The sequence below is a fragment of the Pseudophryne corroboree genome, chromosome 1 (genome assembly GCF_028390025.1).
Source record: "Pseudophryne corroboree isolate aPseCor3 chromosome 1, aPseCor3.hap2, whole genome shotgun sequence".
NCBI lineage: Eukaryota > Metazoa > Chordata > Amphibia > Anura > Myobatrachidae > Pseudophryne > Pseudophryne corroboree.
The window spans coordinates 875,283,574-875,307,159 of record NC_086444.1 but is presented as its reverse complement, the minus strand read 5'-3'; the positions used below and the strand labels follow the sequence as shown (position 1 = coordinate 875,307,159).

Here is a 23,586-nt window from a genome sequence, read left to right as displayed (position 1 = left end):
GGAATAATAACCCCGGCCTTGTTGAAGTAGGGGTACCTTGATTATCACCTGCTGGGAATACAGCTTGTGAATTGCCGCTAGCACCGCCTCCCTGTCTGAGGGAGCAATCGGCAAGGCAGATTTTAGGAACCGGTGGGGTGGGGACGCCTCGAATTCCAGCTTGTACCCCTGAGATACTATTTGCAGGATCCAGGGATCCACCTGTGAGCGAACCCACTGATCGCTGAAATTTTTGAGGCGACCCCCCACCGTACCTGGCTCCGCCTGTGGAGCCCCACCGTCATGCGGCGGACTTGGAAGAAGAAGCGGGGGAGGACTTTTGCTCCTGGGAACCTGATGTTTGTTGCAGCCTTTTTCCCCTACCTCTGCCTCTGGACAGAAAAGACCCGCCTTTTCCACGCCTGTTTTTCTGGGTCCGAAAGGACTGAACCTGATAAAACGGCGCCTTCTTAGGCTGTGAGGGGACATGGGGTAAAAATGCTGACTTCCCAGACGTTGCTGTGGAAACTTGGTCCGAGAGACCATCCCCAAATAATTCCTCACCCTTATATGGTAACACTTCCATGTGCTTTTTTGAATCTGCATCTCCTGTCCACTGGCGAGTCCAAAAGCCTCTCCTAGCAGAAATGGACAATGCACTTACTTTAGATGCCAGTCGGCAGATTTCCCTCTGTGCATCTCTCATATATAAGACTGAGTCTTTTATATGGTCTATGGTTAACAGGATCGTGTCTCTGTCTAATGTGTCAATATTTTCTGACAGTTTATCTGACCATGCAGCGGCAGCACTGCACATCCAAGCTGACGCAATAGCTGGCCTAAGTATAATGCCTGTGTGTGTATATACAGACTTCAGGATCGCCTCCTGCTTTCTATCAGCAGGTTCCTTGAGGGCGGCCGTATCCGGAGACGGTAGTGCCACCTTTTTAGACAAACGTGTGAGCGCTTTATCCACTCTAGGGGGTGTTTCCCAACGTGACCTATCCTCTGGCGGGAAAGGGAACGCCATTAATACCTTCTTAGGAATTACCAATTTTTTATCAGGGAAAGCCCACGCTTCTTCACACACTTCATTTAATTCATCTGATGGGGGAAAAACTACGGGTAGTTTTTTCTCTCCAAACATAATACCCTTTTTAGTGGTACCTGTAGTTATATCAGAAATGTGTAACACCTCTTTCATTGCCTCAATCATGCAGTGAATGGCCTTAGTGGGCATCAGGTTTGACTCAACGTCGTCGACACTGGTGTCAGTATCAGTGTCGACATCTGGGTCTGCTTGAGGTAGCGGGCGTTTTAGAGCCCCTGACGACCCATGCGACGCCTGGGCAGGCACGAGCTGAGAAGTCGGCTGTCCCACATTTGGCATGTCGTCGATTTTCTTATATAAGGAGTCTATACGTGCACTCATTACTTTCCATAAGCCCATCCACTCAGGTGTCTGCCCCGCAGGGGGTGACATCCCTTCTAAAGGCATCTGCTCCGCCTCCACATCATTATCCTCATCAAACATGTCGACACAGCCGTACCGACACACCGCACACACACAAGAAATGCTCCGAATGAGGACAGGACCCACAAAAGCCCTTTGGGGGGACAGAGTGAGAGTATGCCAGCACACACCAGAGCGCTATATAATGCAGGGACTAACTGAGTTATGTCCCCTATAGCTGCTTTTTATATTATATATATATTGCGCCCAAATTTAGTGCCCCCCATCTCTGTTTTTACCCTGTTCTGTAGTGTAGACTGCAGGGGAGAGCCAGGGAGCTTCCTTCCAGCGGATCTGTGAAGGAGAAATGGCGCCAGTGTGTCTGAGGGAGATAGCTCCGCCCCTTTTCCGCGGCCTATTCTCCCGCTTTTTTCTGGATTCTGGCAGGGGTATTTACCACATATATAGCCTCTGGGGCTATATATTGTGGTATTTTTGCCAGCCAAGGTGTTTTTATTGCTGCTCAGGGCGCCCCCCCCCAAGCGCCCTGCACCCTCAGTGACCGGAGTGTGAAGTGTGCATGAGGAGCAATGGCGCACAGCTGCAGTGCTGTGCGCTACCTTGGTGAAGACTGATGTCTTCTGCCGCCGTTTTTCCGGACCTCTTCTTGCTTCTGGCTCTGTAAGGGGGACGGCGGCGCGGCTCCGGGACCGAACACCAAGGACTGGGCCTGCGGTCGATCCCTCTGGAGCTAATGGTGTCCAGTAGCCTAAGAAGCCCAATCCGGCTGCAAGCAGGCGAGTTCGCTTCTTCTCCCCTTAGTCCCTCGCTGCAGTGAGCCTGTTGCCAGCAGGTCTCACTGAAAATAAAAAACCTAAAACTATACTTTCTTTCTAAGGGCTCAGGAGAGCCCCTAGTGTGCATCCAACCTCGGCCGGGCACGAAATCTAACTGAGGCTTGGAGGAGGGTCATGGTGGGAGGAGCCAGTGCACACCAGGTAGTCATAAATCTTTCTAGAGTGCCAGGCCTCCTTCGGAGCCCGCTATTCCCCATGGTCCTTACGGAGTTCCCAGCATCCACTAGGACGTTAGAGAAATCTGCAGTAAATGGCGCCCTGGGCCAGGGGGAGGAGCTACAGGTCAAGCGCTTCCTCCCCTATGCTGGACTTTCCCACCGGGTGCTGTGATCCTCATTAAATGGGGTGTTAGTACATCCGACCTGTACTCAATACACCCCGGTGGTCTAGTGGGGTCCCTGCTCAGTGACAGTGTCCACACCAGCGCCGCAATCCATCTCCCTAGGTCGCAGATGGAACACTATTTAATGCCGGGTCCCGCCTGGGGGACCCTCTTACCTCCTCCCCGTAGCAGCCACGCGAACCAGGAGAGCGACTGTGTCCAAAGCCGGAGTGTCTCCGCTGCAAGTACCCGGGAACTGGCTGTGGGAGTACGCAATACCGCTTGGGAGGTGATGGAGTCCCAGCATGGAATGTCACACTGACATATCAGCGCTGCAACCTTCTTAGAAAGCTTTTCGGTGCTGCCCAATGCATCGTGGGACAGTCTACAGCTTTAGTTTGTTGGTGCCTCTGGATCAAGATCCACTCTACACCCCGGTGTTTCCCTGTGGAAACCAATGTAACCTACTGCAGAAATGATTATATATCAGTTTGTCCCACCCTAAAACTAATTACACATAAGCCTATGTTCCCTCTAAAAAATATGGGTGTGTATTAAGAGAATACAATGTATAGGTCGAGGGTCAATAGGTTGGCGCCAAATGGTCGACATTCATTAAGTCGACAGGTAAAAAAGGTTAACGGGTTCAAAAGAGCGACATGGAAATGTTAAGACACAAAAATTGTCGACACATTTTAGTTTGTCATTTTAGCACAAATCTAACCCTAACCGCCCCCCTAGTGCCTAACCCAAACCGCCCCCCTAGTGCTTAACCCAAACCGTCCCCCTAGTGCCTAACCCTAACCATCCCGCTAGTGCCTAACCCTAACCGTCCCCCTAGTGCTTAACCCTAACCGTCCCACTAGTGCCTAACCCTAACCATCCCCCTAGTGCTTAACCCTAACCGTTTCCCTAGTGCCTACCCATAACCATCCCCCTAGTGCCTAACCCTAACCATCCACCTAGTGCTTAACCCTAACCGTTCCTAGTGCCTATCCCTAACCTTCCCCCTAATGCCCAACCATAACCATCCCGCTAGTGCCTAACTCTAACCGTCCCCTTACTGCTTAACCCTAACCGTCCCCTAGTGCTTAACCCTAACCATCTCCCTAGTGCCTAACCCTAACCATCCCCCTAGTGCTTAACCCTAACCATCCTCCTAGTGCCTAACCCTAACCATCCCCCTAGTGCTTAACCCTAACCATCCCCCTAGTGCTTAACCCTAACCATCTCCCTAGTGCCTAACCCTAACCATCCCCCTAGTGCCTAACCCTAATCATACCCCTAGTGCTTAACTCTAACCATCCCCTATTGCCTAACCCTGTTTCTCTAGTCCCTAACCATCCCCCTAGTGCCTAACCCAGACTGCCCCCCTAGAGCTTAACCCTAACCGTCCCCCGAGTACCTAACCCTAACTATCCCCCTAGTGCCTAACCCTAACCGTCCTCCTAGTGCCTAACCGTAACTGTCCCCCTAGTGCTTAACCCTAACCGTCCCCCTATTGCCTAACCCTAACCATCCCCCTATTGCCTAACACTAACCATCCCCCTAGTGCCTAACCCAGACCACCCCCCTAGTGCCTAACCCTAACCATCCCCCTATTGCCTAACACTAACCATCCCCCTAGTGCCTAACCCAGACCACCCCCCTAGTGGTTAACCCTAACCGTCCCCCTAGTGCCTAACCCTAACCATCCCCCTATTGCCTAACACTAACCATCCCCCTAGTGCCTAACCCAGACCACCCCCCTAGTGGTTAACCCTAACCGTCCCCTAGTGCTTAACCCTAACCATCTCCCTAGTGCCTAACCCTAACCATCCCCCTAGTGCTTAACCCTAACCATCCTCCTAGTGCCTAACCCTAACCATCCCCCTAGTGCTTAACCCTAACCATCCCCCTAGTGCTTAACCCTAACCATCTCCCTAGTGCCTAACCCTAACCATCCCCCTAGTGCCTAACCCTAATCATACCCCTAGTGCTTAACTCTAACCATCCCCTATTGCCTAACCCTGTTTCTCTAGTCCCTAACCATCCCCCTAGTGCCTAACCCAGACTGCCCCCCTAGAGCTTAACCCTAACCGTCCCCCGAGTACCTAACCCTAACTATCCCCCTAGTGCCTAACCCTAACCGTCCTCCTAGTGCCTAACCGTAACTGTCCCCCTAGTGCTTAACCCTAACCGTCCCCCTATTGCCTAACCCTAACCATCCCCCTATTGCCTAACACTAACCATCCCCCTAGTGCCTAACCCAGACCACCCCCCTAGTGCCTAACCCTAACCATCCCCCTATTGCCTAACACTAACCATCCCCCTAGTGCCTAACCCAGACCACCCCCCTAGTGGTTAACCCTAACCGTCCCCCTAGTGCCTAACCCTAACCATCCCCCTAGTGCCTAACCCTAACCATCCCCCTAGTGCTTAACCTTAACAAGTAAAAAAGGTTAACGGGTTCAAAAGAGCGACATGGAAACGTTAGATACAAAAATTGTCGACACATTTTATTTTGTCATTTTAGTCCAAATCTAACCCTAACCGTCCCCCTAGTGCTTAACCCAAACCGCCCCCCTAGTGCTTAACCCTAACCGTCCCCCTAGTGCCTAACCCTAACTATCCCCCTAGTGCCTAACCCTAACCGTCCTCCTAGTGCTTTACCCTAACAGTTTCCCTAGTGCCTAACCCTAACCATCCCGCTAATGCCTAACTCTAACCGTCCCCTTACTGCTTAACCCTAACCGTCCCCATAGTGCCTAACCCTAACCATCCCTAGTGCCTAACCCTAACCATCCCCCTAGTGCTTAACCCTAACTATCCCCTAGTGCCTAACCCTAACCGTCCCCCTATTGCCTAACCCTGTTTCCCTAGTGCCTAACCCTAACCACCACCCTAGTGCCTAACACTAACCATCCCCGTAGTGCCTAATCCAGACCTCCCCCCTAGTGCTTAACCCTAACCGTCCCCCTAGTGCCTAACCCTAACTATCCCCCTAGTGCCTATCCCTAACCGTCCTCCTAGTGGCTAACCCTAACCGTCCCCCTAATGCTTAACTCTAACCGTCCCCCTAGTGCCTAACCCTAACCATCCCTCTAGTCCCTAACCCTAACCATCCCCCTAGTACCTAAACCTAACCATCCCCCTAGTGCCTAACCCTAACCATCCCCCTAGTGCCTAACCCTAACCATCCCCCTAGTCCCTAAACCTAACCATCCCTAGTGCCTAACCCTAACCATCCCCCTAGTCCCTAACCATCCCCCTAGTACCTAAACCTAACCATCTCCCTAGTGCCTAACCCAGACCTCCCCCCTAGTGCCTAACCCTAACTATCCCCCTAGTGCCTATCCCTAACCGTCCTCCTAGTGGCTAACCCTAACCGTCCCCCTAATGCTTAACTCTAACCGTCCCCCTAGTGCCTAACCCTAACCATCCCCCTAGTGCCTAACCCTAACCATCCCCCTAGTGCTTAACCCTAACCATCCCCCTAGTGCTTAACCCTAACCATCTCCCTAGTGCCTAACCCTAACCATCCCCCTAGTGCCTAACCCTAATCATACCCCTAGTGCTTAACTCTAACCATCCCCTATTGCCTAACCCTGTTTCCCTAGTGCCTAACCCTAACCATTCCCCTAGTGCCTAACCCAGACAGCCCCCCTAGAGCTTAACCCTAACCGTCCCCCGAGTACCTAACCCTAACTATCCCCCTAGTGCCTAACCCTAACCGTCCTCCTAGCGCCTAACCGTAACTGTCCCCCTAGTGCTTAACCCTAACCGTCCCCCTATTGCCTAACCGTTTCCCTAGTGCCTAACCCTAACCATCCCCCTATTGCCTAACACTAACCATCCCCCTAGTGCCTAACCCAGACCACCCCCCTAGTGCCTAACCATCCCCCTATTGCCTAACACTAACCATCCCCCTAGTGCCTAACCCAGACCACCCCCCTAGTGGTTAACCCTAACCGTCCCCCTAGTGCCTAACCTTAACTATCCCCCTAGTGCCTAACCCTAACCATCCCCCTAGTGCCTAACCCTAACCATCCCCCTAGTGCTTAACCTTAACAAGTAAAAAAGGTTAACGGGTTCATAAGAGCGACATGGAAACGTTAGATACAAAAATTGTCGACACATTTTATTTTGTCATTTTAGTCCAAATCTAACCCTAACCGTCCCCCTAGTGCCTAACCCAAACCGCCCCCCTAGTGCTTAACCCTAACCGTCCCCCTAGTGCCTAACCCTAACCGTCCCCCTAGTGCCTAACCCTAACTATCCCCCTAGTGCCTAACCCTAACCGTCCTCCTAGTGCTAAACCCTAACAGTTTCCCTAGTGCCTAACCCTAACCATCCCGCTAGTGCCTAACTCTAACCGTCCCCTTACTGCTTAACCCTAACCGTCCCCCTAGTGCCTAACCCTAACCATCCCTAGTGCCTAACCCTAACCATCCCCCTAGTGCTTAACCCTAACTATCCCCTAGTGCCTAACCCTAACCGTCCCCCTATTGCCTAACCCTGTTTCCCTAGTGCCTAACCCTAACCATCCCCCTAGTGCCTAACACTAACCATCCCCCTAGTGCCTAACCCAGACCTCCCCCCTAGTGCTTAACCCTAACCGTCCCCCTAGTACCTAAACCTAACCATCCCCCTAGTCCCTAACCCTAACCGTCCCCCTAGTACCTAAACCTAACCATCCCCCTAGTGCCTAACCCTAACCATCCCCCTAGTACCTAAACCTAACCATCCCCCTAGTGCCTAACCCTAACCATCCCCCTAGTACCTAAACCTAACCATCCCCCTAGTGCCTAACCCTAACCATCCCCCTAGTACCTAAACCTAACCATCCCCCTAGTACCTAAACCTAACCATCCCCCTAGTCCCTAACCGTCCCCTAGTGCCTAACCCTAACCGTCCCCTAAGTGCCTAACACTAACCATCCCCCTAGTGCTTAACCCTAACTGTCCCCCTAGTGCTTAACCCTAACTGTCCCCCTAGTGCTTAACCCTAACCGTCCCCCAAGTGCCTAACCCTAACCGTCCCCATAGTGCATAACACTAACCGCCCCCCCTAGTGCCTAACCCTAACCATCCCTCTAGTAACTAACCCTAACAGTCCCCCTAGTGTCTAACCTTAAACGTCCCCCTAGTGCCTAATCCTCCCCCTAGTGCCTACCCCTAAAATTCTTTGAAAAAAACACGTCGACCATTTTCATGTCGACAATTTCTATGTCGACCCTATGAACCTGTCGACCTTAAGCACTGTTGGCATCTCATCTGTCGACCTTTTGTACCTGTCAACCTAATGCATGTCAACCATATGCTGGTGACCTATTGACTGTCAACCTCTACACTATCTATCATTCGGATACTAAATAACGTATATATTAGACAGTGCTTCCACAATTACTGCACACCAGCATGTGTCTATCCTAAACTATTACACACATCCAGTGTCACATACCAGAAAGATACCCACACAAGTATTACACAGCAGTGAGTAACAATAATGAATAAGCAGCTATGTCTAAGGACTAATTCAGACCTGACCGCAGCAGCAAAATTGTTCTCTAATGGGCAAAACCGTGTGCACTGCAGGTGGGGCAGATATAACGTGCAGAGAGAGTTAAATTTGGGTGAGTTATTTTGTTTCTGTACAGAGTAAATATTGGCTGCCTTATTTTTACACTGCAATTTAGATTTCAGTTTGAACACGCCCCGCCCAAATCTAACACTCGCTGCACATACTATATCTGCCCCACCTGCAGTGCACATGGTTTTGTCCATTAGAGAACAACTTTGCTGCTGCGATCAGGTCTGAATTAAGGGTCTACTTCAGAGGCGATCGCTGCAACGGCAGGGATCGCACTCTGAAGCCCTTTGTGGAGTATGCTCGAGCACCCAGTGAGATGCGCCTGATTGAGGCAGGAGGGGGGCGTGCCAACGGCTGGGGGGAGGGGGCGCAGTTCTGGCAACGCAGGCGGGTCTGGACCATTGCTGGGGCAGCCGCTGCGACCCAAAACATGTCGGTGTGGGGAGGGAGGGGGTGTAGGGCCTGACATGCGGGGCGGACTAGCCCTGTGTTGGGCGGCCCCCTGCATGTCAGAGAATCTGACCGTGGATCATACTTGCCTAGCTGACCCTCTCCATGAGGGAGAAAATGCTCTGTTCCTGGCAATGTATGATTGCCATCACCTGTGCTGAAACACCTTTCTTATCCATTACCTGTTCAAAACAGGTGCCGGCAATCATACATTGATCGAAAAGTCCAGAAGCAGAGCATTGTGTCCCTCCTGGAGAGGGTCATGTTGGGAGGTTTGCCCTTACACAAACTACGTTTCAAATAAAACAAGTGTCCTTTTAAGTAATGTAAAAATAAGTTAGTTTAGTGACCAGCATCATTTGCATCTTTATTCTTGGTTTCATCACCAGGAATAACTTTTATGTAACTATGTTTAATAAACCAACTTTTATATTGTTTTTTTATTTCTTCCAGGAGATATGAGACTTTGATAAGGCAGCATATGGTGAAAGTTCCTCCTTATGGACATTACATAGGGAAAAAACCATGTAAAACTTTTAAAAAATAACTTTTCTATTTCTCCTGTACTTTTATAAAATTATCATACTGGTTATCTAACTACTGGCTTTTGGGCCTAATTCAGATCTGCTGCAAATTTGTTAGCAGTTGGGCAAAACCATGGGGGTCATTCCGAGTTGATCGCTCGCTAGCTACTTTTAGCAGCCGTGCAAACACATAGCCGACGCCCACGGGGGAGTGTATTTTCGCTTTGCAAGTGTGCGAACGCCTTTGCAGCCGAGCGGGACGAAAAAGTTTTTTGCAGTTTCTGAGTAGCTCTGGACTTACTCAGCCCTTGCGATCACTTCAGTCTTTTTGGTTCCGGAATTGACGTCAGACACCCTCCCTGCAAACGCTTGGACATGCCTGCATTTTTTCAAACACTCCCTAAAAACGGTCAGCTGACACCCACAAACGCTCTCTTCCTGTCAATCTCCTTGCGATTGGCTGTGCAAATGAATTCTTCGTTAAATCCATCGCTCAGCAACGATCCACTTTGTACCCGTGCGACGCGCCTGCGCATTGCGGTGCATACGCATGCGCAATAGTAACCGGTTCGCTGCGCTGCAAAAAATATCAGCGAGCAATCATCTCGGAATGACCCCCCATGTGCACTGCAGATATAACATGTGCAAAGAGAGTTATGGGCCCTACACATTAAAAGATCCGCCGCCGAGCTGCCCAACGGCGGATACGGCCGACGGGCGACCAGGCGGCGGGGGAACAGTGAAAGGGGGAGTGAAGTTTCTTCACTCCCCCCGTCACCCGGCTCCATTGAAGTGCAGGCAAATATGGACGCGATCATCCATATTGGCCTGCATGTACAGCCGACGGGGGTACCAGCGATGAACGAGCGAGGGGCCGCGCATCGTTCATTGCTGGTGGCTCCACATTCAAAGATATGAAAGTTATCTCGTTCAATAATAAACGAGATCGTTCATATCTTTGAGGAATATTGCCCAGTGTGTAGGGCCTATTAGATTTGGGTGTGGTGTGTTCAATCTGAAATCTAAATTGCAGTGTAAAAATAAAGCAGCCAGTATTTACTCTGCACAGAAACAAAATAACCCACCCAAATGTAACTCTCTCTGCACATGTTATATCTGCCCCCCCTGCAGTGCACATGGGGGGTCATTCAGACCTGATCGCTCGCTAGCAGTTTTTTGCAGCACTGCGATCAGATAGTCGCCACCTGCACGGGAGTGTATTTTAGCTGTGCAAGTGTGCGAACGCATGTGCAGCTGAGTGGTACAAAAAGATCTTTTGCAGTTTCTGAGTAGCCCAGGACTTACTCAGCCGCTGAGATCACTTCTTCCTGTCCGAGACCGGAATTGACGTCAGACACCCGCCCTGCAAACGCTTGGACAAGCCTGCGTTTTTCCAACCACTACCAGAAAACGGTCAGTTGACACCCACACACGCCTTCTTCCTGTCCATCTCATTGCGATTGGCTGTGCGAATGGATTCTTCGTAAAACCCATCGCACAGCAACGATCTGCTTTGTACCCGTGCGACGCATCTGCGCATTGCCGTGCATACGCATGCGCAGTTCTGACCTGATCGCAGAGCTGCAAAAAACGCTAGCAAGCGATCAAGTTTGAATTACCCCCATGGTTTTGCCCAACTGTTAACAAATTTGCTGCTACGATCAGATCTGAATTACCCCATTTGTCGCTGCATGTTCTTAATATGTAGATAATTTGCAGGCTCTGCCACGATAGCCGTGACTGCGGGTTGTCTACTTGTCTCCCCACTGCTTCTTCAGTGACAAGTGTATCCTACTGTACCTCTGTAGGATGCTTTCCCTTCTTTGTGTAAAAGTCTTCCAGAACTGGCTTAATTGAGGGTTTCCGTTTGTACTTCTCCCGTAAATTCATCATTCTGCTTAGAGGTATAGCCACAAACCTGTTAAAAGATTTGAAAAGAAGGCCAACATGGGAAATTTACCAAACAAAGCTGCACTTTTCACTATGTGTTATAGTCAGAGCAAAACAAAAAATGCCTATACATGGGAACTATAATCATACAGCTCATTTTGTTACAAAGCTGAGGCTGACTTTCTGCGATGTCCCTTACTCTGTATGTACTATTACTGTCATGTTTAATACAACAGTTAATTCAAACATAGCGTAAAGTTTAGTTTCATGACTTCAGTATCCTTTCTAATGGTCACTATCAAAATCTGCGACCATACTACTCATATGCTGGTGGTCGCCCAGCACAGGGCAAGCCCGTCCAGCATGTGTGTTACCGCCCCCGCAATGTGATCACAATTCAATTGCGATCGCATCGCATAGAGGTAGACCCCTGCCTACGCATCATGGCTAACACGAGATTTGGAACATGGTACCAATCCATGTCAGTCCTGGGACAGACCGACCTGGGTCGGCAATGTTTACACTGCACACAGGTGCACACACACACTGCACACACTGTCTTCTGCCGGCGCTTGGAGATAAGCGAACCCAGCACTCTGGCAGCTGCTAGGCTGCCCCCAGACTCCTCTTTGCATGGAATGGAAGCTGCGCGCATGCGTGCGGCATCCATTCACCTTCACCGAGTACCGACCACCCACAGGACCCTGAGGTTGGGAGGTATGGGCTCTCCCTATGCTGGGGTTACCTTTTTACACTGCAGCCTTACCAGGGTACTTACCAGGTCCAACCCTAGTCGCTTCCTGGGTTGGATTCCTTGGTCACGGTACCCAGGTTTATTTCTTTTTTTAGGACCATTTTCCATTGAGCTGCAACCCGGGTTATCACAGCAATAATCTGGGATTTAGCGGCAGTGGAAAAGGGGTATAACACTACACTGTGAGGAAGTCAATACACGGAAAGTAACTAAAAGTGCACTTTGCCAAAAGTAAGAAGTATCTTCTTTTTCGTCCTAATTACAGGTCTTTCATGAGTATTAATTGAGTATTGAGTTTTCCACCATGCCAAGAACAACAGATAGATATTAAATGTGGAATGTATGTGCTACAACCCCAAGAAATCAACCAGATGCAAGCTGACTACTGCTAAACACTAGTGTCTGATTGGTTGATAATAATCTAATCCATAGGTTCTCAAACTCGGTCCTCAGGACCCCACACAGTGCATGTTTTGCAGGTAATCCAGCAGGTACACAGGTGTATTAATTACTCACTGACACATTTAAGAGGTGCACAGGTGGAGCTAATTATTTCACTTGCGATTCTGTGAGTAGACCTGCAAAACATGCACTGTGTGGGGTCCTGACGACCGAGTTTGAGAACCTGTGATGTAATCTATTTTATATAGGTAAAAGATTAATACTTACACATGGGGTCAATTTTCAGGGTTTTGGATGAACTTTTACGGTTTTAAATTGACCTGTGAGTCTAAATATTCATTGTATTATCTGATCCCTTACTAATAGTATTAACTATAGACTTATCTTTAGAAGGGTTTACAATAATAAGGGGTTACAATCAATGTTAGCAGTGTAAGATTAATTTACACTGTAAGGGAGGAATCCAATTGTGGACAAAGGGTGTGAAACGCCGGCAACGGCACCGCATCTAGTACCCCTCTCGGCTCACTCTCTCCCCAAATTTGCACAGCCCTTTGGGGATGTGGACAAAGTTGCTTGAGTCCAAGTTGCTGAAAAGTGCGGCATAACAGGCTGGCATGAGAACTTCGCCTGCAATGGGATTCCAACCTTAGTCTGTTCCTATCCTTATAACTATGTTCTTCTAATGTTCAGAGTGTGGAAAGAAATGGGGCACCATTAATAGAGGCAGGGGCGTAACTATAGTGGGTGGATTTTGTAGCTATGGTGGCCTGGTGGCTTGTAAAGCCTGCCACCAAAGCACTTAGCTCACATTGGCATCACTGTTGAAGGATGGAGTAACAACAGGTAACACTACTGAATACAGAAAGGTGCAGTCTACAAACTACTTGCCACATTACTTGTGTATTGAATACCCAAGATAGTGATGAGTAGTCTGTAGACTGACCGTTTATACCAGTGATGGCTAACCTTGACACTCCAGCTGTTGTTGAACTACACATCCCAGCATGTCCTGCATCAGTTTTAGCATATCCAAAGAGCAAAACTGTAGCAGGGCATGCTGGGATGCGTACTTCAACAGCTGGAGTGTCAAGGTTAGCCATCACTGGTTTATACCAACCTTCCACCTCTCAGTGGATCACATTCAGTAAATTCAATGCACTGTACACATGGGGAAGAAGAACGCAGAAGAGGTTGAGGAGTGAGGTAAGCCAGTGTGAAGTGGGTGTACTACAATGTGGCATAATGTAAACTGGGGGCACTAGAATGTGGCATAATATGAATTAAGGACAGTGTGAGGCATAATGTGAACCGAGGACATTACAATGTGGCATAATATTAACTGGAGCACTGTGTGGCATAATGTGAACTGTAGATATTACATGGGGCATAAAATTAACCAGGAGACTACTTTGGGGCATAAAATGAACTAGGGCCCTACTGTAGCGGATAAAATGAAGTAGGCCACTATTATGGAGAATAAGAGGAAGTAGGGCACTATTATGGCGCAAAAGATGAACTAGGTCACTATTATAGGGAAAAAGATGAAGTAGGACATTATTATGGGGAATAAGATGAAGTAGGGCACTTTTATGGGGAATAAGATGAAGTAGGGCACTACTATGGAGAATAAGATGAGGTGGAGCACAATTATGGGGAATAAGATGAAGTAGGGCACTATTATGGGGAATAAGATAAAGTAGGGCACTTTTATGGGGAATAAGATGAAGTAGGGCACGAATATGGAGTATAAGATGTAGTAGGGCACTGCTATGGAGAATAAGATGAAGTAGGGCACTATTATGGGGAAAAAGATGAACTAGGCCACTACTATAGGGAAAAAGATGAAGTAGGACACTGTTATGGGAAATAGAATGAAGCAGGCCACTATTATGGGGACTAAGATGAAGTAGGGCACTTTTTGGGGAATAAGATGAAGTAGGGCACTACTATGGAGAATAAGATGAAGTAGGGCACTATTATGGGGAAAAAGATGAACTAGGCCACTACTATAGGGAAAAAGATGAAGTAGGACACTGTTATGGGAAATAGAATGAAGTAGGCCACTATTATGGGGACTAAGATGGAGTAGGGCACTTTTTGGGGAATAAGATGACGTAGGGCACTACTATGGAGAATAAGATGAAGTAGAGCACAATTATGGGGAATAAGATGAAGTAGGGCACTTTTATGGGAATAAGATGTAGTAGGGCACTTTTATGGGGAATACGATGAAGTAGGGCACTACTATGGAGAATAAGATGACATAGGGCACAATTATGGGGAATAAAATGAAGTAGGGCACTTTTACGGGAATAAGATGTAGTAGGGCACTTTTATGGGAAATACGATGAAGTAGGGCACTACTATGGAGAATAAGATGACATAGGGCACAATTATGGGGAATAAAATAAGTAGGGCACTGCTATGGAGAATAAGAGGAAGTAAGGCACTATTATGGCGCAAAAGATGAACTAGGCCACTACTATAGGGAAAAAGATGAAGTAGGACACTATTATGGGGAATAAAATGAAGTAGGCCACTATTATGGGGAATAAGATGAAGTAGGGCACTTTTATGAGGAATACGATGAAGTAGGGCACTACTATGGAGAATAAGGTGAAGTAGAGCACAATTATGGGGAATAAGATGAAGTAGGGCACTTTTATGGGAATAAGATGTAGTAGGGCACTGCTATGGAGAAAAAGATGAAGTAGGGCACTACTATAGGGAAAAGGATGAAGTAGGACACTATTATGGGGAATAAAATGAAGTAGGCCACTATTATGGGGAATAAGATGAACTAGGCCACTACTATAGGGAATAAGATGAAGTAGAACACTATTATGGGGAATAAGATGAACTAGGCCACTATTATGGGGAATAAGATGATGGAGGACACTACTATGAGGAATAAGATAAAGCAGGGAACTTTTATGGGGAATAAGATGAAGTAGGGTGCTACTATGGGGATTATGAGGTAGTGGGGCACTATTATGGGGAATAAGATAAACTAGGCCACTACTATAAAAAAAAAACTGGGCCACTACTTAAAAATAAAAAAATAAAAAGATACCAGTTTGTCATGATACCCCGGAGCGCCGATCCTCCAGATACACCAATCTGAGAATCGCCGCCCGTGACACTTTCTGATTACCTCAGTGTGGTTAATCAACATGGTCACTGCCACCAGATGAAGTGATTTTTTGAGACCCGCCCCCAGGGCAAGCTTCAGCTCTCACCTGCACACACAATTATTTATACTTAAAAATATAGGTAACATGGACCCGAAGAATATCACATCTCCTGTAAAACACAGCGGAGGCAGTGTGACGACATGTTCGTGCATGGCTTCCAATTACACTGGGTTACTAGTGTTTATTGATGTGACAGAAGACAGAAACAGCCATATGAATTCTGGAGTGTGTATAGATATACTGTCTGCTTACGTTCAGTCGAAATCTGTAAAGTTGATTGGATGGCTCTTCACAGTACAGATGGACAATGCCAATAAATGTACTGCGAAAGCAACCCAGGAGTTTTTAAGGTAAAGAAGTAAACAATCACCAAGTCAATGAAGACACTCTGCAGTAAGTACCCGGCAAAGCATAACAAAGGAGGAAACCCAGCATTTGGAGATGTCCATTGGCAGAGCCGTAACTAGACATTTTGGTGACCTGTGCCAGATAGAGAATTGGTGCCCCCCCCCTCCTCGATATGCAAAAGAGGGACAATGAGCGCCGTAGGATCATGTCAAAAATAAGGAGAGTTATGGTAGACTTACCATTGTTAACTCTCTTTCCGCAGAGGTACATTGGGTTCCACAGGCAAACATCAGGGTGTAGAGTGGATCTTGATCCAGAGGCACCAACAGGCTAAAGCTTTAGGCTGTCCGTGGATGCATTGGGGCCTCCTCTATAACCCCCGCCTCCGGGCACTGAGCTCAGTTTTGTTAACCAATCCAATGCAGGAGCAGGTAAAAGAGAAGGTAGATGTTAGTCATATAGAACCACATTCTCACGACAGGAGACGGGACCAGCGGCTAATGCCATACAAACCCATAGAAGCTAGGTGCGTCAGGATGGGCGCCCTGTGGAACCCAATGTACCTCGCAGAAAGAGAGTTAAGAATAGTAAGTCTACCATAACACTTCTTTTCTGTAGCAGGTTACATTGGTTTCCACAGGGAAACATCAGGGATGTCCTAAAGCAGTTCCTTAAGGGAGGGGACGTGCCGTAGCGGGTATGAGAAACTGGCGTCCAAAGGAAGCATCCTGGGAGGCGGAAATATCAAAGGCATAGAACCTAATAAACGTGTTCACAGAGTACCACGTAGCTGCCTTGCACAATTTTCTGCAGATGCGCCATGGTGGGTCGCCCAAGAAGGTCCAACAGACCGAGTAGAATGGGTTTTGATAGCAGCAGGAGCTGGGAGACCAGCCTGCGCCTAAGCTTGTGCAATCAACATTTTAATCCATCTGGCCAAGGTCTGCTTATTCGCAGGCCAGCCACTTTTGTGGAAACCAAACAGGACAAAAAGGGAATCTGACCTACTGATAGATGCAGTCCTCTCCACATAGATACGGAAAGCCCTTACCACATCCAAAGTCCGCTCTATGGGAGACAAGTCCGAAGAGATAAAGGCCGGAACCACAATCTCTTGGTTAAGGTGAAAAGATAATAATAATCATAATAATTTTATTTATATAGCGCTCTTTCTCCAATAGGACTCAAGGCGCTTAACAGATACATAGCATAATATAGTACAGAAAATAATTACGTATATTTTCATAAAATACAGAAGCATGAAGATAATAAAAGGGACATTATGGAAATGCTTAAGTAAACAGGAAAGTCTTGAGTCTACTTTTGAAGGATTCTATAGTTGGGGCCTCTTGCACTGTGCGGGGAAGTGAGTTCCATAGAGTTGGAGCCGCAAGACTAAAAGCTCGACCCCCAGATGAATTATGGGAGATTCTAGGTACTGCTAAAAGTCCTTAATCTACAGATCGCAGTAATAGAGTGGGGCAGTATGGGGTCAGAAGCTGCTTCAGGTACCTTGGGCCCTGGTCATATAATGCTTTGAAACTCAGTAAGCCAATCTTGAAGATGATTCGCCATGACAGCACCTTAGGTAAAAAACCCGGTCGAGTTCGTAGAACTGCCCAGTCACGGTGAAATATGAGAAAGGGCGGATGACAGGACAAAGCACCAAAGTCTGACACCCTTCTAGCAGAGGAAATAGCCAGCAAGAACAGGACCTTGGCCGTGAGCCATTTAAGTAACACCGTCTCAAGAGGTCCAAATGGAGACTCTTGCAGGGCATTCAGGACAACAGACAGATCCCAAGGAGCCACAGGAGGGACATAGGGAGGCTATTTTTCCTGAAATCAAACCTTGAGGGTGGCCAGATGAAGGCCTAAGTCCAGGCCTCGTTGCAGAAAAGCCAGAATTCTGGAAGTTCTGAATCTGTATACATCATGATTCTTATCAGCACAACAGGTGAAGTAAGAATTCCAGACCCTGTAATAAATCCGGGCAGATGCCAGTTTGCGGGCTTTCAACATAGTTTGGATGACCGCCTCAGAGAATCCTTTGGCCCTCAGGAGTGATGCTTCAGGAGCCATGCTGTCAAAGTCAGTCTGGCCAGGTCCGGATAAAGACAAGGACCCTGTATGAGAAGGTCCAAGCGCTGAGGAAGTAGAAGGGGAAGCGCTGATGACAGACCCAGCAGATCTGAGAACCAATGCCGTCTGGGCCCCGCTGGAGCAACTGGAAGTAGAAATCCTTTTTCTTGTTTAAACTTCCGCAGTACCCTGAGCACTGGAGGGAACACGTAGGGTAGCCGAAAGTTCCATGGAATTGCTAGTGCGTCCACGAATGCTGCTTGATTAGCCCTAGTCCTTGATCCGAAGACCGGAACATTGTGATTGTGTTGAGACGCCATCAGGTCTACGTCTGGTAGGCCCCACTTGTCCACTAGGAGTTGAAAGACCTCTGGATAAAGAGTCCACTCTCCGGCGTGCACGTCCTGGTGACTGAGGAAGTCCACTTCCAAGTTTAGGATGCCCGGAAAGAACACTGCCAATATTGCTGGCGTTCCACCCAACTAAAGATTTTTGTCACTTCCATCATTACCATGCGGCTTCGAGTGCCGCCTTGATGGTTTATGTAAGCCAATGTGGTGGTGTTGTCTGACCGTACTTGAACTGGCCTGTTCAGTACCAGAGGCAGCGCGAGAGTCTATGCATTGAACACCACCAGCAACTCCAGAATGTTTATTGGGAGGAGTGATTCCTTCTTGGACCAGCGACCTTGCAAAGAGTGTTGCTCCAACACGGCACCCCATCCTCTCAGACTGGCATCCGTTGTCAGCAGGACTCAGTCGGGGATCCAGAAGGGATGGCTCCTGCTAAATTGCTGGTCCTGTAGCCACCAGGTCAGCGACAGACGAACCTCCGGACACCATCAGGCCAAATGTTTGCATTGACGAGTGTATTGACACCCTGGAGCGACAAACGAAGCATCTTATCCTATCTTGAAGTCTCAGGACTTTTTCTGGATCCTGACTCCCTGGCAACGGAGATGGGCCATCATTACGGCCATGACCTTAGTGAAGATCCGAAGAGCCGTAGCCAGTCCAAATGGCAGAGCCTGGAACTGACAGTGGAGGTTGCCAATGGCAAATCACAGATACTGCTGATGCGACATGGCAATAGGAATATGCAGGTACGCATTCTGTATATCCATGGATACCATATAGTCTCCGGGTTCCATAGCCAGTACAATTGAGCGCAGTGTTTCCATAAAGAACTTGGACACTCTCACAAACTTGTTCAGTGATTTGAGGTTGAGTATAGGCCAGAAAGGCCCATTGGGTTTCGAAACTAGAAACAAGGTCGAGTAGCAACCTCTGCTTCTCTGGGACAGAGGTACCGGCACTACCACTCCTGCATTCAGGAGAGAACTAACAACTTTTTGAAGAGCTTGCACCTTTAACGGATCCGAAGGTACAATCGTGGTGCAAAACTGGTGAGGGGGATGTCTCCTGAAGGAGACCGCGCACCCGTGAGAGACAACTTCCTGCACCCAAGCGTCTGAAGTGGTCTTTAACCAGACCTGGGTGAACTGCAGAAGTCGGCCTCCCACCCTGGGTTCCAACATGGGGAGGCCTGCCCCGCCATGTGGCATGCTTGTCTTGTTTAGAAGCAGGCTGACGGGCCACCCAGGACTGCTTTGCCTTGGGCTTTGTGGTTTTGGGAGCACGAGATTGTCTCGGGTATGCCTGACCTTTTGCTTTTCCTCGAGGCCGAAAAGAACGAAACGTGGTACCTTTTGCCTTCTGTGCAGAAGGATTAGTATTTGGGAGAAAGGCAGTATTAGCAGCCGCCAATTCAGACACAATTTAGTTAGGTCTTCCCCAAACAAAATGTCCACCTTAAAAGGGAGTACCCCCAAGGTCTTTTTGGAGTCTAGGTCCAACTTCCATGATCTCAACCACAGAATACAGCGAGCCAGGACAAATGTAGTCAACGCCTTGGCTGCCAACACACCCACCTCAGAGGACGTCTACTGAATGTAATAGACTGCAGTGGTACTGTGAGAGAGGTATTGTCTGGCATTGTCAGATATATCCTCGGGCAGCTCTTCCTCTAATGCCTGAACCAATTCTTCAATCCCTTTTGCAGCCCAAGAGGCTGCAATAGTGGGTCTATGTACAGCACCTGTAAGGGAGTAAATAGATTTCAGGCATCACTCCACATGCTTGTCTGTCCGTTCCTTCAGTGAAGTGACAGTGGTGACAGGCAGAGTGGACGACACCACTAGACGGGTAACATGAGAATCCACCGGCGGTGAATTTTCCCACTTGTTACATACAGTAACTCTGCAGGGAGAGGATAGTGAGCCAAGGCCCATTTAGACTGAGGGAATTTCTTCCCTGGATTAGACCAGGGCTCCTGCCTGATGTCCACCAAATGGTCAGAAGGGGGTAATAGATTTTTAACCACCTTCTGCCGTTTAAACATATCAGTTTTCTTAATCATAGTAGTGGAATCCTCATCATCAGTGATTTGTAGGATTTGCTTAATAACAACCACTAAGGCAGGGACATCAATTTGCAATGTAGAATCCTCGTCAGAAATGCCTGATTCAGTGTCTGACAGGACAGTATGCTCCCCCTCCTCATCAGATGAAACATCAGAGAGATTTGTGGATTGTGAGGAGGAAGCAGCCCCCTTAGATGACCCAGAGACACGGGAGTGACCTGGAGTTGATTTTTGTCTAACCAAGGATTGATTTAATTGCTGCAACTGGGTAGACAAATTTTCCCCCCAAGGCGGATTAACCATAGGGACAATTTGTGGCTGTAATGGCACAGGTGGTCCCATAGGGGGCGTAAGGCGTTCCACCAGAGTACCCAGTAGGTTTGAGAACGCAGCCCAGGGTGGCTCCTGATTGGTTACAGGAGCTGCGGAATGACTGGGAGATGTATGACACATTGTTAGGGTCTCCTGCTCTGTGCTGCCACGTCGTCATGGCAACCGGGAGACAAGTGCTAGCGGAGTAACCTGAGCGTAGCTGATACTCCGGTTCGGGTCTTTTGCTGTGCAGTGGTTACAGGCTCTGTGCACGGCAGGGGATCCGGTGCTGGTTTTTGTGCTCACAGTCTGTGAGGTCTGAGTGGGGCGTGGACAGCACCTGCTATATAAACCCTCTTCTCAGGTTAGGCAGATGCTGCTGAATCTTTGTTGGTTAGTCAGTTCCTGAAAGCTAGCTAGTACTGTGTAAATTTTGTATTTGTTTGTTGCTTACTGCAAATAGGCCTTGGGATTTGGTATTACACTCTGCCAATCCAGACCTAGCAGTAAGACTGGAGTCAGTCGTTTAACCTGCTGGGGTTCTTTTGCTACTCTGTGAACCTAGCAAGTTTGCGGCTGTATTCTCAGACTTGCCTGCCAAAATCCTTTCTCACTGTGCAAGGTGTTCAGGTGTCAGTTTAGTGGCAGTAAGCTGAACCAGTGCACTGCAAGTGAGGACTAGGATTGTGGAGACTCTCCTTGTGTCTATTATTCCATCTCTGACCAAGGAGTTTACTGCCACACCCGTTGGTAACCCTTTAGGGTTTTGCTGTTGCCCTTAGCAACAGCATTTCGGGTTCTCTACGTATTAAATCACAACATCTCGCTGCTTTCCATCTGAGCATTCCTAATACTAGGGAGACACCCAGTTTCTTAGCCTTTGGGCTTCTCTGTTCACTTTGTGGTTATTTTGTTACCCTATCACCTTCTATGTATGTAATGTCATATTCCCCAGTCTGTCTGTGAGTTCATTTGTTTTGCATCCCTCTCCGTTCAGACACCAGTACATTCCTGCTGGCACTGGTGTGCATAACATATTCAGCAGCCAAATACTCCTGTTGAAATTTTGTGGGAATATGGAGCATACCCCTCAAAATACTTTGCAACAGGTGGTCGATCAGGTGCAGGTCCTGACTCGACAATTTAATGATTTGTCCATTAAAATGCACACCTCGCAGGCAGCTGGCGGAGCTCCCGCAGCAGCAGTGCCTTCAGGGGTTAAGGAGCCAAAAGTAAATCTCCCGGATCGTTTTTCTGGAGATCGCTCGCAGTTCTTTTGTTTCAAGGAGAGCTGCAAGCTATATTTCCAGCTTAGGCCTCAGTCTTCTGGGTCGGAGATTCAGCGGGTGGGCATAGTGATTTCCTTGCTACAAGGAGACCCACAGGTCTGGGCATATGGGTTGCAGCCTGACTGTCCGTCGCTTAAAAGTGTTGATGCTTTTTTTACGGCACTGGGCATGTTGTATGATGACCCTGACAAGACGGCCTCAGCCGAGGCTCAGATTTCGATCCTTAAGCAAGGGCGAAGGCCAGTTGAGGTTTATTGTACGGAGTTTCGGAGGTTGGCCCATGATACCCAGTGGAATGACCCAGCCCTGAGACACCAGTACCGAAGAGGTCTTTCTAACCAGTTAAAAGACCAACTGGTACAATATCCCTTGCCTGATAGCTTGAATCAGCTCATGCAGTTATCCATTCGGGTGGATAGACGGCTAAGAGAGCGCAGGCTTGAAAGGGAGACCGAGGTTTCCTTCTTTCCCAAGGGAACCTCAGACTCTTAGGAATTTTCCAAGGAGCCTATGCAGATTGGGGCTACCCGCCTCTCCTCGCGTGAGAAGACGCGGAGGAGACAGCAGGGGTTATGTTTGTACTGTGGGAATAAAGGTCATGTGGTAGTATCATACCCAGAAAAGCCGGAAAACTTCAGGGCCTGAGGGTGATGGGAAATATCCTGTCAGGCCAGAAGTCAGAATTTCCCAAGAAGACTTTTATCATTCCGGTGACCTTGAAGATCCTCGGTCAAACTGTCAAGACTGAGGCCTTTGTGGACAGTGGGGCCGACAGGGTTTTTATGGACCGCCAATTCGCCCTGAGACACTCTGTTCCCTTAGTACCCTTGGCATCGGAAATTGAGATTTGTGGGTTAAACGGGGAACCATTATCCCAGGGTAAAATTACCTCTTGCACTAGCCAGATTTCTTTGTTTATTGGAGCCACACACTCTGAAAAATTGTCCTTTTTTTTGTGACTGTCTGTACTTTTGCCCCATTGGTGTTGGGGTTACCCTGGTTAAGGGCCCACAATCCTCAATTTGACTGGGTCTCTGGGGAGATTCTTAGTTGGGGTACTGATTGTTTCAGGAGTTGCTTGAGCCTTCCAGTCAGGCTTTCGCAGCTAAGTTTGCCAGGATTGCCAGGATGTTATGCAGATTTTGCGGACGTGTTCTCCAAAAGAGTTGCAGAGGTACTACCTCCCCATCGCCCCTATGACTGTGCCATTGATTTGTTGCCGAATGCTAAGCTTCCCAAGAGCAGGTTGTACTCCCTGTCATGTCCTGAGACTCAGGCTATGGCAGAGTACATTCAGGAGAACTTGGCTAAGGGATTTATCAGACCTTCACAGTCTCCAGTTAGGTCGGGGTTCTTCTTCGTGGGTAAAAAGGACGGTTCGTTGCGACCCTGCATCGACTTCAGGGAATTGAACCGTATCACGATTAAAAACTCATACCCACTGCCTCTCATTTCGGTCTTGTTTGACCAGCTTCGTACTGCCACCATTTTTTCTAAGATTGACCTACGCGGTGCGTACAATCTAATCCGAATAAGAGAGGGGGATGAATGGAAGACTGCCTTTAATACCCACTCAGGGCATTATGAATATTTGGGGATGCCTTTTGGGCTCTGTAATGCCCCGGCAGTCTTCCAGGACTTCATGAACGATGTGCTCAGGGAATATTTGGATAGATTCTTAGTTGTATACTTAGATGACATCCTAATCTTCTCCCATTCCCTGGAGGAACATCGGA

The 23,586-nt window shown here is 48.3% G+C and overlaps 1 protein-coding gene across 4 annotated transcripts in view; it reads right to left on the bottom strand.

Annotated features, from left to right (window-relative positions):
• The window catches only part of LOC134914699 (ceramide synthase 2-like), a 283,044-nt gene that overhangs the window by 108,500 nt on the left and 150,958 nt on the right, over positions 1-23,586 (bottom strand). For all 4 annotated transcript variants that reach the window (XM_063920068.1, XM_063920067.1, XM_063920069.1 and 1 more), the window contains one exon: positions 10,957-11,074. In XM_063920068.1, the coding sequence (XP_063776138.1) occupies positions 10,957-11,074 (118 nt within the window). The remainder of the gene's footprint in view (positions 1-10,956; positions 11,075-23,586) is intronic.